This window comes from Bos indicus, chromosome 26, assembly GCF_029378745.1.
Source record: "Bos indicus isolate NIAB-ARS_2022 breed Sahiwal x Tharparkar chromosome 26, NIAB-ARS_B.indTharparkar_mat_pri_1.0, whole genome shotgun sequence".
Taxonomy (NCBI): domain Eukaryota; kingdom Metazoa; phylum Chordata; class Mammalia; order Artiodactyla; family Bovidae; genus Bos; species Bos indicus.
In genome coordinates this window covers 21298077-21313956 of record NC_091785.1, presented here as the reverse complement: position 1 = coordinate 21313956, position 15880 = coordinate 21298077, and the positions used below count along the sequence as shown (strand labels likewise).

General features: G+C 45.5%; 1 protein-coding gene across 12 annotated transcripts in view; it reads left to right on the top strand.

The window, feature by feature from the left end:
- SEC31B (SEC31 homolog B, COPII coat complex component) overlaps positions 1–15880 on the top strand; it is a 60251-nt gene that overhangs the window by 3842 nt on the left and 40529 nt on the right. For 10 of the 12 annotated variants that reach the window (XM_070780656.1, XM_019952956.2, XM_070780659.1 and 7 more), the window contains 10 exons: positions 5864–6059; positions 6263–6358; positions 7342–7485; positions 7828–7970; positions 8825–8924; positions 9043–9204; positions 9753–9887; positions 12835–13065; positions 14043–14117; positions 14380–14478. In XM_070780656.1, the coding sequence (XP_070636757.1) occupies positions 5864–6059; positions 6263–6358; positions 7342–7485; positions 7828–7970; positions 8825–8924; positions 9043–9204; positions 9753–9887; positions 12835–13065; positions 14043–14117; positions 14380–14478 (1381 nt within the window). The remainder of the gene's footprint in view (positions 1–5863; positions 6060–6262; positions 6359–7341; positions 7486–7827; positions 7971–8824; positions 8925–9042; positions 9205–9752; positions 9888–12834; positions 13066–14042; positions 14118–14379; positions 14479–15880) is intronic. The other 2 variants (XM_019952954.2, XM_019952955.2) reach the window with 2 other exon arrangements.

Below are 15880 nucleotides of genomic sequence, written 5' to 3'. Positions count from 1 at the left end.
TTGAAGAGAGGCCTTGGCAATTTTGCCAGTAATGATGAGATATTCTTAACCTGTAAGTAGGCATTTCAGAAAGGGCTGCTGAAAGAGGAGAGCTAATTTAATCATATTTATACTCCTGAAGATAAGAAAAGGGGCAGTGGGCAAGGGCTCTTTTCTTAAACCAGCCAAGTAGCAGCTTCAGCACAGTAGTGGCTCCTTAAGGCCAAGAGTTCTTAAGAAAGAGCTTATTGCTTAAGAAACCTTGAAACTGAATCCTGAGAACCATGTAGGCAGAGACTTTTGTCTGTTTTATTTATCGCTGTTTATTTATTTATTAATCGCTATTTATTTATCTCTAACATCTTAGAATAGTGCCTGGCATTAGGTAGTTGAAAATATATCTGTGGAATAAATGAGTGATATTAGAAACTTCTGGATTACCAACCTGAGCATTCATATCCACCACTTCAGTTAGTTATGGTCAGTCTTCTGTTGGTCTTAGTGCCTGAAGAGCTTTTCAAGGGTAACAACCTGTTTTGCAGCCAACTAGGTTGAAAAGGCTTCCTTTTTTCACCTCTGTAATTGGGTCTAAAGATTGATTCTCCTTCTCGAAGACCTAGGGGGTTACCTTTGATGCAGTTCTGTTGCGGCCTTTCTGAAGAAATCATCTTAGATGCTCCAGGGTCTAAGGCACTCACTTCTTTTCATTCTAGCCTAGGTTAGGCCACTTACTCAAAAGTCAGCATCACAAACAATTGACCAAAATGATCAGGGTAGATAAAGCTCAACCCACCCTTTGCTTTATGCTTTCCTCTTTTCTGTGTCATCTTCTGCATGGTTAAATGGAAAGCACAGTTGTGTTGGATTGCTGCCTTGCCTAAAACTATATGACTTCAAGCAAATTTAATTCCATCAGTGATCTTAGGTTTCCTCACTTATGTATAAAGAAGAGGTTGTATAAGATGACTTCTAAGAACCTCAGTTCAGTCGCTCAGTCGTGTCCAACTCTTTGCGACCCCATGAATCACAGCACGCCAGGCCTCCCTGTCCATCACCAACTCCCGGAGTTCACTCAGACTCACGTCCATTGAGTCAGTGATGCCATCTAGCCATCTCATCCTCTGTCATCCCCTTCTCCTCCTGCCCCCAATCCCTCCCAGCATCAGAATCTTTTCCAGTGAGTTAACTCTTCGCATGAGGTGGCCAAAAGTCTAAGAACCTACTGGGCTCCAAATTTAGGTCTTATGTTCTTCCCTTTTTCTAGCCTAATTTCCTTCCTTTTCCCCTAAAAACAAAAACAAACAAACAAAAAAAAAAACCCCTCTCTGTATCTCTCTTATTATTGATTTAACATTTTTCAAAATCTTCCCTCTTCCATTGCCAGCCCTTTTTACCTGACCCAGGCCTCAACTACATTTGAATCCTGAAGATCCCCTTATACTCAATCCATGATGCATCAGAGAAATATTATCTACTTAGAAATACCTGACTGAAAGAGGAATGTTTTGAAAACCATGAGTGTTTGAGTGTAGATAAGAGATAGCTAAAAGCTATAAATAGAGTGAAGAGAGCGTATGGATAAATGCCGCTGGATGCAATCAGCATCAAAATGGATTAGCATGTGCGCTGATGCAAGTGATGTTTGGTTTGTTAGATGAATCCCCCCCAAAAAGAAAGCTTTCTGGTAGAATAATACATTGTTTATGTATTGACTTTTGGGTTAGGGACATGGCTGCCTATGCCTGAATGAGTTCAGAGGTCACTGGGTGATTTGCTGCTCTCTACCTCTGTCTATACTGAGGTTCTAGATCTCTGAGTGGCCTCTGTAGCCTATGTCTGACTCATCTTCTAGTAACATGGAGAAAGTAAGTAATCTATCTTCCAATACAGTTATGTCAGTTCAGCTCCTTGGCTGGCAGTATGACCCCTCTTTAGGTAAGAGATCATTTTGTTACCACTCCTAGTTTTCTTGTTTCTAAGACTTGCCTTCTCTTTAGAGACATCAGGATCACAGAGTAGAGAGAACATGGCTTTGTTGTTGGGTTCAAATCCCAGCTTTACCATATTCTGTCCTATTGGGCACCTTATTTTAACTTCTCTGACTCTATTTTCTCTACTGTAAATTTGAGATATATAGTCAGCACATTGTAGCCTAGTGCATACTAGGCAGTCAGAAAAGTAGTTCTCCTCTCAAACAGCCATTGCTCCACCCCACTGTCTTCATTCTCCAGCTTGGAGCACTGCCCTCATTGCTCTGTTTAGCTTCTAAGGAAACTTGGATTTCCTCAGTTATTTTGGCCAGGATGTGGACAAACTCATTTTCACTCTAACCCACTAACATGAGGTTGAGGTTTTTCATAAGGAACGTTACTAAGCAAATAAAATAAAAATCCAAAATACAGAAGTACAGAAATCATGGGGACAAGAAATTATATAGCATGTATTCCTAATCATACGGCAGCTGAAGCTTGGCCTCTGATGAGCTTAGCCGGTATGATAATCTGATCTCACAGGTCTCTCCAGCCTTGTCTTTTCCTTTTTACCAAAAGTGTAGCCGTGAGTTCATTACCCCAATAGGCTAGTTCGTTCTTTATGAATTCAGCTACTTCCTGTTGTTCTAGGCTGGTATGCAGTCTGATGGATCTCAACCTTGGCAACTTGTTAGCATCACGGGGGGCACTTGTTAACAATGTAGATTCTAAGGGCCTGACTCTGGACATTCTGCTTCAGGTGGCCTGGGAGGGAATCAAGGAAGCTGTATTTTCTTCAGGTGCCTCCTCTCATTCTGTGATGCTGTACAGTCTTCATCACTGCCATCATTATCCTGGGAAACTCTAGCAAAGAATTCCACCTGTATTTTCATGTTTTCAAAGTTCCCACTTTCCTATACAAACTCTTCTCCCTATACCTCTCCTTAAATCTTTTAGTTCCTATTTTCAGGTCATCTTTTTTGTTTGTTTTATAACTTTTTGTTTTCAAGATATTCAAACATAGAAAAGTTGCAGAATATTACAATGATAAAGGCTTCCCTGATGGCTCAATGGTAAAGAATCCACCTGCAGTGCAAGAGACTCAGGAAACACAGGTTTGATCCCTGGGTCAGGAATATCCTCTGGAGAAGGAAATGGCAACCCACTCCAGTCTTCTTGCCTGGGAAATCCCATGGACAGAGGAACCTAGCAGGCTACAGTCCATGGGTTGCAAAGAGTCAGACATGACTGAGTGACTAAGCCCACATACCTTCACTTAGACTCATCAGTTGTTAATGTTTTAACACTAACAGACATCACATTTGCTCACATGCTGTGTGCTCTCTTTGTACATACACACACACACACACGACTAAGTCTTCTTTGCCAGACTCTCCCAGGTGTTCCCTACTCCCAGGTGTTGTCTATCACAGCCATTCAGGCTCCAGTTCCACTCTCATTGAAGTGTTAACAATAGGAATGTACTTTCTACATGCCTACACAAAGGATAATGATTTTGTCGCACCCTGTATTCTGCAGTTCAGCCACTCTAAAGTAACTGGGTCCTCTTCTTTAACCCTGTGGTGACTCCTTTGAGGTCTTGGGTACCTTTTACTCTGATTCGTATGTCATGTGCTATGACCATACTGAGGTTGCTGCATTCCCATGTGAGTTTCTCTGGGTGCACCTTCCTCTGCTTCTTGTGTGGACTATGTCAGGCTTCTCTGGGTAATCTGCTGTCTTGTTCTCTGCCCGTGCTGAGCTCTAGCCCCTGGATGACATGGCATCCTCTGGAGCCAGCATGGAACCATTCTTCTGCCATGGTAACATCAGCGTAACTTTAGAAAGCAGCCTTTCTGACAGTAGTTTTAGACCCACTGTTTGTTCAGCTGTGCTGTTTCTGTTCAGATGCTGGCCTTGTCTGAATTAGTGTTCAGCTCTTCACTTCTGAGAGGTTGGCTCTGATCTAAGGACTGGCTAGACAGGTTCTTGCCTGGTTTCCCCATTTACTTTCTTTGCTGACTGTTCCCAGAGTGTGGAAACATTTAATTTCAGTTTGGGATCTTACATGACATCATTCAGTGTGAAATCTGCCTTCTCAGAAGGGGTGTGGAAATATCCTTGGCTAACAGCTGTGAAATGGAGGGAAGACGACCTGTGAGGCATTGGGGGTTTCACATCCCTTCCCTAGGGGCTTTTCAGGGGACCCTGTTCTTGACCAGGAAGCCCAGGGTCCATCTCTTTCTAGTGTGCCAGAATGCAAGATGCTCAGAAAGCCAGAAAAGTGTTTCCCAAACAGTGCATTTATTCTTCATGCCTCTGTTTCTCTAAGGCTGGCCCACAGAATACATATGGCAGCTCCAGTAGACTAGTCACATGAGCATGGCATGGGAAGGGCAGGTCTATAGATCTTTTCTCACTTCCTATTTAAGAGGGGACAGCAACTGTTGGCCTAGGGAACCTGCTTCTATTCAGGTGTAGAAGAGTTCGGATCTTCCTCTCAGTAGAAGACCATATTTTATGATGGTTAAGAGCTCAGGCTTTGGCATAAGATGGGTCTGACTTTGAACCTTGAGTCTGTCACTTCCTAGCTGTTGCTGTTGCTGCTGCTGCTGCTGCTAAGTCGCTTCAGTCGTGTCTGACTCTATGCGACCCCAGAGATGGCAGCCCACCAGGCTCCTTTGTCCCTGGGATTCTCCAGGCAAGAACACTGGAGTGTGGGTTGCCATTTCCTTCTCCAATGCATGAAAGTGAAAAGTGAAAGTGAAGTCGCTCAGTCGTATCCGGCTCCTAGCGACCCCATGGACTGAAGCCTACCAGGCTCCTCCATCCATGGGATTTGCCAGGCAAGAGTACTGGAGTGGGTTGCCATTGCCTTCTCCTTCCTAGCTGTCAGTTCAGTTCAGTTGCTCAGTTGTGTCCGACTCTTTGCGACCCCATGAACTGCAGCATGCCAGGCCTCCCTGTCCATCACCAACTCCCGGAGTTTACTCAAACTCACATCCATCGAGTTGGTGATGCCATCCAGTCATCTCATCCTCTGTCATCCCCTTCTCCTGCCCCCAATCCCTCCCAGCATCAGAGTCTTTTCCAATGAGTCAACTCTTCGCATGTGGTGGCCAAAGTACTGGAGTTTCAGCCTGAGCATCATTCCTTCCAAAGAACACCCAGGACTGATCTCCTTTAGGATGGACTGGTTGGATATCCTTGCAGTTCAAGGGACTCTCAAGAGTCTTCTCCAACACCACAGTTCAAGAGCATCAATTCTTCAGCGCTCAGCTTTCTTCACAGTCCAGCTCTCACATCCATACATGACTACTGGAAAAACTATAGCCTTGACTAGACGGACTTTTGTTGGCAAAGTAATGTCTCTGCTTTTGAATATGCTATCTAGGTTAGTCATAACTTTCCTTCCAAGGAGTAAGCGTCTTTTAATTTTATGGCTGCAGTCACCATCTGCAGTGATTTTGGAGCCCCCAAAAATAGTCTGACACTGTTTCCACTGTTTCCCCATCAAATAGGAGTAAAATTACTAGCTGTATAACAGGAGTTTTGTAACTTCTCTGTGCCTCATTTTCCTCAATTGAAAATAAGGTAAATACCTCATGGGATTGTTGATCAGCTAATACATGTAAAGCACTTAAAGCAGTGCCTAGTACATAGGAACTTATCAATAAGTATTGTTATTTGAGTTGGGAGGATTAAGTGAAGTAATCTATTTGAAGTATTTTTTTTCAGCCAAAGGGCAGGGCCAGGCAGAGGAGACTTCTGTTCTGCATCTGGGAAATGAGGGAGACAGGCAGGCCCTAAGGTTGGGGATGCCTGCATAATGGCAGAGGCTGACAAAGATGCCCATTCTCTACTGACTGATGTGGACCTGAGTTGTCGCTGATGCCAGTTCTTCCTCTTTGTAGGTTTCACAAGCTGATCTGGGGGAGCTTTGGCAGTGGGCTTCTGGAAGCCTCCGGGGTCATTGCAGGCGGCGGGGACAATGGCATGCTTACTCTGTACAATGTGACCCACGTCTTGTCTTCGGGAAAGGAGCCTGTGATTGCCCAGAGACAGAAGCACTCTGGGGCTGTCAGAGCCCTTGACTTTAATCCTTTCCAGGTACTAGCATCTCAGTTGATCAGACCTGCGAGGCATGGAGCAACAGATCTGAAGGGAAGCACTTGTGACCTCTGGTCTGTAACTCAGCCTTCCCAGGTTGTTACGGGGGTGGCTTTGAACCCAAATGTGGGTCTCTTTCCCCTTTTTCTGCTCTCATCTCTTCCTGGGATGGTATGTCTCCAAAGGCATATTCCTTCATACAGGGCAACCTCCTGGCCTCAGGGGCCAATGATTCTGAAATCTTCATTTGGGATTTGAATAACCTGAGTGTACCAATGACCCCAGGATCCAAGTCACAGGTGAGGAGGCTCCTGGTGCTGCTGCTTAAAAGTGTGCAGCTGATTTTCCCAGAGAGAATTAAATTCTGGAGGCAGCCAGCGCACAGATTTCAGTCTCACCACTGGAGAGCAGTAAAGCTCCACAGACTAACATGTTGCCTACCAGCCAGATAATAGAGGGATGGAGGTGGGTGGGGACTGGTGGGAGGTTGGGGAATAGGGGTAGGGGTGGAAGTGGCTTGTGGTCATTGATTGTCCTAGAAGTTTCTGGAAGGCAAGAAGAGTGAGGGGAGTAAAAGACACCGAGAGAAGGGGTGACTGTACTGTTTATCATAGTATAATTTAAGCAAGGCCGGGCCCTGGGTTTAGCCAACCAGGGGCAAGAGTAGGACACCCAGATACACCCTTGTCCTTTTGTGGAGAGGTCAGCTTTGTCCCTGTGTCTTGTTCCCCCATGTAGCTGGGGGTCTCCTGTATCTCTGTGTCTGAGTGTACATGTCTTGTCAGTCTGTAACTGGGCCTCCATCTTTTTCTTTCTGGCTTTTCTGTCTTATGCATACAGTATCGTGAGGTAAGTTCAGTATGAATTTGATAGCATTTTGTGCCCTAAAGTATCAATGGCTTTTCTGTCTGCCTCATTCTCCCTGGGGGTCTTGGGTGTCTATATTTCCCTCCTTCCTACCCTCACCTTTCTCCTCTCCCTTTTTCTCTTGTCATAGTTGAGAAGGCTCTTTTTAAAATCTTGACTCTGTCCTCTCAGGAGCATCTTGGGATAGGAGTAAAACCCAGGTGCACCTGTCCTTCTTTCAGCTTCTACATCACTTTCTAAAGGATCCTCTCTGGAAAACTTCCCTTCCAGCTTCCTGAGACTGGCATGGTTTGGGTAGCCCCACGTCTACTCTTGGCTTTTCTGTGGGTGGTTGGGATCAGTGGCAGACCAGCTGTCTCTTGGCCCAGGGGTGACAGGTTGTCCTCATCCCACTCCCTGCCCCATTCTGCCTTAGCAGCCCCTGGAAGATATCAAGGCTCTCTCTTGGAACCGTCAAGTTCAACACATTCTGTCTTCTGCTCACCCCAGCGGCAAGGCAGTCGTGTGGGATCTCAGGAAGAATGAACCTATCATCAAAGTCAGTGATCACAGCAACCGGGTGAGTTAAATACAGGCAGAATATAGGCTCGCGCTCTGCTGTCTCTCTCAGGCCTAGCGTCGTCGGAGCTGCTCTTCCCCAGGCCAGGGTTCTGCTTTCAGCTGTTAAACGTGTGGATTCAGCCCTGTGGTAGATTTCCTATTGAGAGTGAAAGCTCAGAGAAGCTCCTTGCTTACGGTCATCACTTGTTCCCCAATGGCTGTGGTGTTCCCAATTACATAAGAAAGACACAAAACACAAAGACACAAAACCCTCAGAGAGGTCCCATTTCAGCTAGACAAAAAGGGTTCATAAAAAGAAGAGTCAGGTTCTATTGCCCATTGGGATCTGCTTTGTTCACAGATGCACTGCTCAGGCCTGGCCTGGCACCCAGACATCGCCACCCAGTTGGTGCTTTGTTCAGAAGATGATCGTCTTCCAGTAATTCAGCTGTGGGACTTGCGCTTTGCCTCCTCACCCCTAAAGGTGCTGGAGAGTCACAGCAGGTAGCATGTCATCCTTGGTGGAGGGCAGGGCATAGCTGACCTGGGTAGAGGGCAATACGTGCCTCACTTTGGCTAGCAGACGTTCTTCCCGGCTTCAGAGCCATCCTGGTGAACACACAGTTAAGCAGTTCTAGCCCCACCTCCAATCTAGAGGAGTTCCTGTAGACCCTGAGGTTATAGAAAAGAGCCTGAGATTCCATGTAACCTCCAGACATACGAGTGGGGGTAGGGTCATGAGAAATATTGGAACCAATGTTTAGTTCCTCTGGGAGAGCCCCCAGTCTCTGATCTGAGGACATGCTCATTTCTTAGGTAATTAGGTTGCCTCCTCCAAGACTTCTCAATAAAAGAACATTGGCTCCTGTTTTTCCTGTGAACAGGCCTGCCTCTGAAGCTCTAGCTCTTGGGCCTACAGCAGAAGCAGCAGCCCCACAGTCTGTTCTTTCTAACTCAAGGATCATGCCTGTGTAACTCCTTGGGGACTTCGGAGAGTTAGGTCCTCACTACCCTCCTGGGCTAAAAGCACCCATAGGAATGCTTGCTTCCCTGATTCATGCTGATTCAGAATTTCCACCCACTCTACAATCAGGGAAGAGAAGCAGGCCATCCTGCAGGGACCTGTGGGTGGCAGAGTGGTTATAGCACATCGTGCCCACACTCTGAAATTTGACTTGGATTCTGGCTGCATGACTGCTGCAAGTTCCTCAGTTTCTTCCCAAGCCTCATTTTCTTCATTTGTAAAATGAAGCCACACTACTTATTTTGAGGGGATGACATTTACCCAAGATACATAAGGCACGCTACTTGTAGTAGGCATTCAACAAATGTTAGTTCCTCTTCCCTTTCCTTTTCAGGGGGATCCTGTCAGTGTCATGGAGTCAGGCTGATGCTGAGCTGCTGCTCAGTAGTGCCAAGGACAGCCAGATCTTGTGCTGGAACCTGGGGAGCAGTGAGGTAGGCTGGCCCTTCTGTGGGTGTGCTGGGGTGGTAGGGCAGTCTCAGCTGCACCTCTGTGCTCTAGCTGCCTTACCTAAGTCAGGGTTTCCCTCTTGGTTATGTTCCCTCACAATAGGTGGTGTATAAACTACCCATGCTGAGCAGCTGGTGCTTTGATGTGCAATGGTGCCCTCGGGACCCTCTGGTGTTCTCTGCTGCTTCCTTTGATGGCTGGATCAATTTATACTCTGTGATGGGTAGGAGCTGGGAAGTCCAGCAGATGAGACAGGCTGACAAGGTTTGAAGGGCTTGGTGGAAAATGCTGGAGGGAAGGGACTGTCTCTGTTCAGTGGGAGAACAAAGGACATAAGCCTGGGGAGAAGTGGGGACTCCTGAAGACTTGGGAGACTAGGGCCCTGGGTTTGGGAACCCCGGGTTTGTGAACCTTTGCACCAGTGTCCATCCTCCTGGAAGGATGTCAGTTCCTGCCAAATACAAAGGAGGCCTCTACCTTGACTCTTGTTCTTGGATGTTCCTTGTGGTATTTCAGGGGAATTGGGCTTCCATGCTGGGACCCCCACTATTTTGAAGAATGAACTTACCTCCCTATCTCCTATAGATACATTTTGTGTCACACTTCACTGTAGACATCGAATATAGTTGGCTTTCCAGGAGCCTGCTGCATGGGCATCCCATCCTACTACCAGCCCCCTGAAATATGAGAGTCCTGACTTTTGTGGGCCAGACTGGGTATCTCAGGGATCCCTCCCAAAATGGACTTTGTAGGTGGAGTTCCTGCTAAGCCACCACCCCACACCGGTGATGCAGGTGTCCTTTTGTCCCCAGATCTCATCTTCCTTCAGCAAAGGCCAGCCTCTCCCACCATTGCAGGTACCAGAGCAAGTGGCCCAAGCATCACTGATACCTCCCCTGAAAAAACCCCCCAAATGGATGAGGAGGCCAGCAGGTGTTTCATTTGCTGTAAGTGTGGTGTGTGTGTATAGCCTACTGTGTCCCCAGCATGGAGCTGTGTTCTATAAGAAGTTTATTCTCACTGCCTGAGTCTCAGATCAGGTTCCATTTTATTGCTCAAGCAGTGATTTGCTAAGCTTCCTTCTCAACCCCTTTACCCTGCTTGCAGTGCCAGTCCTGTCTAAAAGAATTGGTTGCTTTTGAACTCTCACTTATGGAGAATTGCCTGCCATTCCATCTGATTTTCCCGCATACCTGGACTGATAGAGAGTCCAGGCATGGTTATAATACAAAGCAAGAACAGAATGAATAGAAAGCAGAGGAGAAAGAATGTAAATCTCCTCCTCTCCTCTGCTCAAAACCTTTGACCCTCCCACTGCCGTTGCCCTATAGACTCAAGGCCAAATGTACACAGAGCCCCATTTACCTCCAGGGATGGTTAGCGGGTGGGGGTTGTTCTTATTGTTCAGTTGCTAAGTCACGTCAGACTCTTTGCAACCCCATGGACTGTACCACGCCAGGCACTCCTCTGTCCTCTACTATCTCCTGGAGTTTGCTCAAATTCATGTCCATTGAGTCAGTGATGCCCTCCAACCATCTCATCCTCTGTCACCGCCTTCTCCTTCTGCCCTCAGTCTTTCCCAGCATCAAGGTCTTTTCCAATGAGTTGGCTCTTTGCATCAGGTGGCCAAAGCATTGGAGCTTTGGCATCAGTCCTTCCAATTAATATTCAGGGCTGATTTTCTTTAAGATTGACTGGTTTGATCTCCTTGCAGTCCAAGGGACTCTCAAGAGTCTTCTCTGGTACCATAATCCGAAAGCATAAATTCTTCAGTGTTCAGCCTTCTTTATGGTCCATTTCTCACATCTGTACATGACTACTGGAAAACCATAGCTTTGATTATATGGGCTTTTATTGGCAAAATGATGTTTCTGCTTTTTAATACTCTGTCTAGGTTTTTCATAGGTCTCCTTCCAACAAGCAAGGGTCTTTTAGTTTTGTGGCTGCAGTCACCATCCACAGTGATTTTAGAGCCCAATAAATAAAATCTGTCACTGCTTCCACTTTTTTCCCCTTTTCTTTGCCATGATGTGATGGAACCAGATGCCATGAGCTTAGTTTTTTGAGTGCTGCATTTTAAGTCAGCTTTGGCACTCTCTTCCTTTACTCTCATCAAGAGGCTCTTTAGTTCCTCTTCACTTTCTGTCATTAGAGTGGTATCTGCATTTCTGAAGCTGTTGATATTTCTCTCAGGAATCTTGATTCCAATTTGTGATTCATCCAGCCCAGCATTTCAAATGATGTACTCTGCATAGAAGTTAAATTAGCAGCGTGACAATATATGGGGGATGAGGGACACTACCCTAAACGTTGTTTATGTACTGTTCTCACATTCCAAACCCAACCCCTCTCCCAGTGGGGGACAGCAGAGGGAAGGATTTTCCTGCATGTCTCCCACCAACATCACCTCTTAACCCTCAGTCCCTCTGTCTGTGGTCCACTGAGACTCAGCTAGGGACTAGGGCCAAGGAGAAATGGAAATCTCTCCTTAGGAAGAACAGGAGGAAGAGGGTAGAGAATTTGATACCCCCCACGTCTCCTGCCCTAGGAGAACAGAGGTTAGCAAACAGTCCATGCCATCCAACATTCAAAAAAGAATACATATAAGCACTTTGTAAAGAACGATTGAGTATTATACAAATCAGAAGTTAAGATGGCTGTGTTTAGCACTGACCTGTAGTGTAGATTTTGTGCTATAAGAGTCACGAGAAGAATTCTGGCTGAAAACACTCATTAAAGAGGGAGAGTAGTGAATGGTTGGGGAGTAGAGTAGTAGTTGTCTAACATGACCACAATTGGAATAAACTGAAGAACTTTAAAAAAGTTACCAGTGCCTGGGTACCACCTCCAGAGCTTCTGATTTTTTTTTGTCTGGAGTATAGCCTGGTGACCTTGGATAACTCCCCAGGTGGTTTTAATGTGCAGCCAAGGGGAAGAACTGCTGGAGTAAAGGAGTTTGACTGGGCTCTGCTTTTGGGCCAGGTGCTTTATATAATAATAAAGTACCTAACTTGGTGAGAAGGATGCTCAGGTGGGAGTGTTGTGGTGGATGAAGGCATAGAGGCAGGAATGTACTGGGCACAGAATGATCACATGAATGAACAGAGAGAACGGTGCTAGAGAGGCAGGTCTGGTCCTGATTTTGAAAGATTTTGTGCATTATAGGCAGAGGAGCTTAAACTCTCTCCTGTGGCCTTGTGAAACCAGTACAAGCTCCTGGATGGCCGTAGGAAAAGGGTGGTAGTCTAGGGCTTGGGATGAAGGAGGAAAATGCTAGCACAGGGCATGGGAGACACTGAACAAGAAGGAGGAAGATTTTATTGTTGCTCAGCTACAGTGGGTAAAAAGACTGTGATAATGACAAGGAGTTTAGTCCAGAGTTACCTGGGATAGTGATAACTATCAGTCGTGTCCAATTCTTTGCGACCCCGTGGACTGTATTCTACCAGGCTCTTCCGTCCATGGGATTTTCCAGGCAAGAGTACTGGAGTGGGTTGCCATTTCCTTCTCCAGGGGACCTTCCCAACCCAGGGATCGAACCCGGGTCTCCCACATTGCAGGCAGATGCTTTACCATCTGAGCCACCAGGGAAGCCCCCTACCTGGGATAGTGATAACTATCAAATAACTCTAGGAGAATGATGGTACCAGAACAGGTGAGAAAAGGATGAGTACCATGGACTGTACCTTTTAAGTTAATGGTGCTGAAAGTGCAGGGGTGGTTTTGGGATGTGGGCACATTCACTACTCAATTCCTGATTCTTTCCACCCCCAGGAGTTTTGTTTTTTTTTTAAACTGCTTTCCTATCTTTTAGGGTTGACCAATAGATAGCCTCCCCTGTAATCCTGACTTGGTGTTAATTTTTGCCCTACCCTTCTTGTTTTTCTTTATCAGTTTGGGGGCAAGCTGGTGACCTTTGGCCTCCCCAGCACCCCTGTCCATCAGGTGCCACAGCCTTGCCTCCGCCTAGTCTTTATCAGTCAGGTCACCACAGAACCTGAACTCCTGGCACAGTCAGCTGAGCTGCAGGAGGCCCTCGGATCAGGAAATCTCCTGAATTACTGTCAGAACAAGATCCACCAAGCATCACTGCAAAGTGAAAAGATGCTCTGGCAGTTTCTGAAGGTAGGAAGCCTGAAGGCTGGCTGCTCATAAGTGTCTCCCCAAAGCCAGATGCCTCAGCCTCTGTCAACAACCACCCTCTGGCCCAGATTACAGAGGCCTTAACCCTGTTGGGTTTTTTCCTATACAGCACCCATCCTGGGAACAAAATCTGCATTTTACCAGAGGCTCAGAGACTCTCTGTAGCTAGGGAAACTGAGGAATACAAGTGACATTGGCCTTTTTTTCTACTATGGTGATGTCCTGGGTACTTTACCAGAGCCAGGGTGAAGGCTTTTCCAGTGCCATGCCATGGGGCAGTAGAAAGGGAAGAAGATCAGCTGGAAGGAGTCTTCTCACCTAGCCATTTAGATTCACAAGACTGCATCAAGTGGTTCTCTTCTGTGGGAGCCCTTGTTGCAGTCCATGCAGCAGCTTAGGGTTCTCCCCTTCAGCTCCTCAGAAGACAGCTCAGGTGCAAGGAGATGAGATATACATCAAGCTGGTGTGTTAGCTGCCCTGGCTTAGAAGCCTCAGGCCCACAAGGGCCAATATCTCTTTTATGAACTCCAGAAGCATAACTTCTAGGGTTCCTGCAAGGGATTTGTTTAGTCAAGAGTCCTTGCTCTCAGGGAAGCCCATAGCATGGTGTCCACGTCAATTATTAATAGTTTACATAGTTCCAGTCCAGAGGCAATTTATCGGTCACAAGCAGAAACATAGCTGACATTTTACTCTCATCAGGGTACCAGCATAATAGATCTAGGAAGTCAACTTGAAGGTCCAGTTCTCATGCAGAAGGGAGAAAGGATTTGTTAACACATCTACCCATAATCCCACAGGAATCAAGCCTGCGGAAAAGAGTGGAGAGATGGTGTTGGCCTCAGGGGGCACTTCTGGTAGAGCTACATTTGAGGGTACACTAGCACCCCGTCCAGCTGGTGCAGGAGAGAGTCATTCACATTCATATAATGGACACTTCTGTGTTCTGCGGCTTTTAGGTGACTTTAGAGAAGGACGCCAGGATGAAGTTCCTGAAGCTATTAGGATACAGTAAAGATGAACTTCAGAAGAAGGTAAGCTGCCTTCACGTCAGAAATACATGTTTGTTGTAGAAAAAGAGAATCCTGCCAGTGGAAACCATCTCAGAATACCTCTTCCTGGGCTTCAATAATGCATATATGAGGATTTTACCTCCTGGAGTTATTCTGATTCCCAGGAAAATAGTACAAAGATCTCAGTAAGTCCAGTTGGTGGAGTATGAAGGTGGGAAGAAAAGCTTAATATTCATTTGATCTCGTGTTGGGAAGAGTGGTATTCATATGTTTCTCCCTGCAGGTGGCCACATGGTTGAGAAGTGATTTGAGGCTGGGTGAGAGCCCTCAGTCCAAGGGAGATGACCTCAACAGTAACAGACAACAGGCCTTCTCCATACAGGTATGGAAGGAGCCCAGCCAGCCCCATCTAGGGTAGCATAGAAAACCTGCCCTTAAGGAATCTTCCCCTTCCTAGCCCTTCACTTTGCTCTCAATAAGTGCTCAACTTCTGTGGAAGTTTTCAAACTCCTCACTCATTTAGAACCAGGGCGAGAAACAGAACCCACAAGGTTTGGAGCTAGGAGTGGAGCTCTTTTAACCATGAAGTATAGCACTTCCCAAACTTTACCTGGTTATTCTTTTAGCTTTACCCATTAAGAGCCAACTCTTCTTTTTTTTTTAATTGAAATATAGTTGATTTACAGTGTTGTGTTAATTTCTGCTGTACTACAAAGTGATTTAGTTATGTGTGTGTGTGTATATATATATATATATATATACACACATTCTTTTTTATATTCTTTTCGATTATGGTTTATCACAAGATACTGCATATAATTCCCCATGCTGTACAGTAGCACCTTGTTTATCCATTCTATGTACATTAGTTTGAATCTGCTAATCCCACACTCCCACTCCATCCCTTCCTCACCTCCCTCCCCCTTGCAACCACAAATCTGTTCTCTATGTCCATGAGTCTGTTTCTGTTTCATAGAGAAGTTCATCTGTGTCATAATTTAGATTTCACATATAGATGATATCATATGGTATTTGTCTTTCTTCATCTTGCTGCAAATGGCATTGTTTCATTTTTTATGGCTGAGTAGTACTCCGTTGTGTGTGTATCACTTCTTCTTTATCCATCTACCTGTCAGTGAACATTTAGGTTGTTTCCTGTCTTGGCTATTGTGAATAGTGCTGCTGTGAACATAGGGATGCATGTATCTTTTTGAATTATAGTTTTGTCCATATATATGCTCAGGAGAGGGATTCCTGGATCATATGGAAACTCTAGTTTCTTAAGGAACCTCCATACTGTTTTGGCTACACCAGCTTACATTCCCACCAACAGTGTAGGAGGGTTCCCTTTTCTCCACACCCGCTCCAGCATTTATTTGTAGACGTTTTAATGATGGCCATTCTGATTAGTGTAAAGTAATATCTCACTGTAGTTTTGATTTGCATCTCTCAATAATCGAGCATCTTTTCATGTGCCTGTTGACCATTTGTAAGTCTTCTTTGGAAAAATATCTGTTTAAGTTGTCTGTCCATTTTTCAGTTGGGTTGTTTTTTGTTGTTGTTGAATTATATGAGCTGTTTTGTATATTTTGAAATTAAGCCCTTGTCAGTCACATCATTTGTGAATATTTTCTTCTATTCTGTTTATTGTCTTTTGTTTTTCTTTGCTGTGCAAAAGCTTGCAAGTTTGATTATATCCCATTTGTTTATTTTTTCTTTTATTTCTATTGAAGGGACAACTCTTAATAGCACTCCCAGAGAGAGCGACTAAGCCAGCTCTCTGT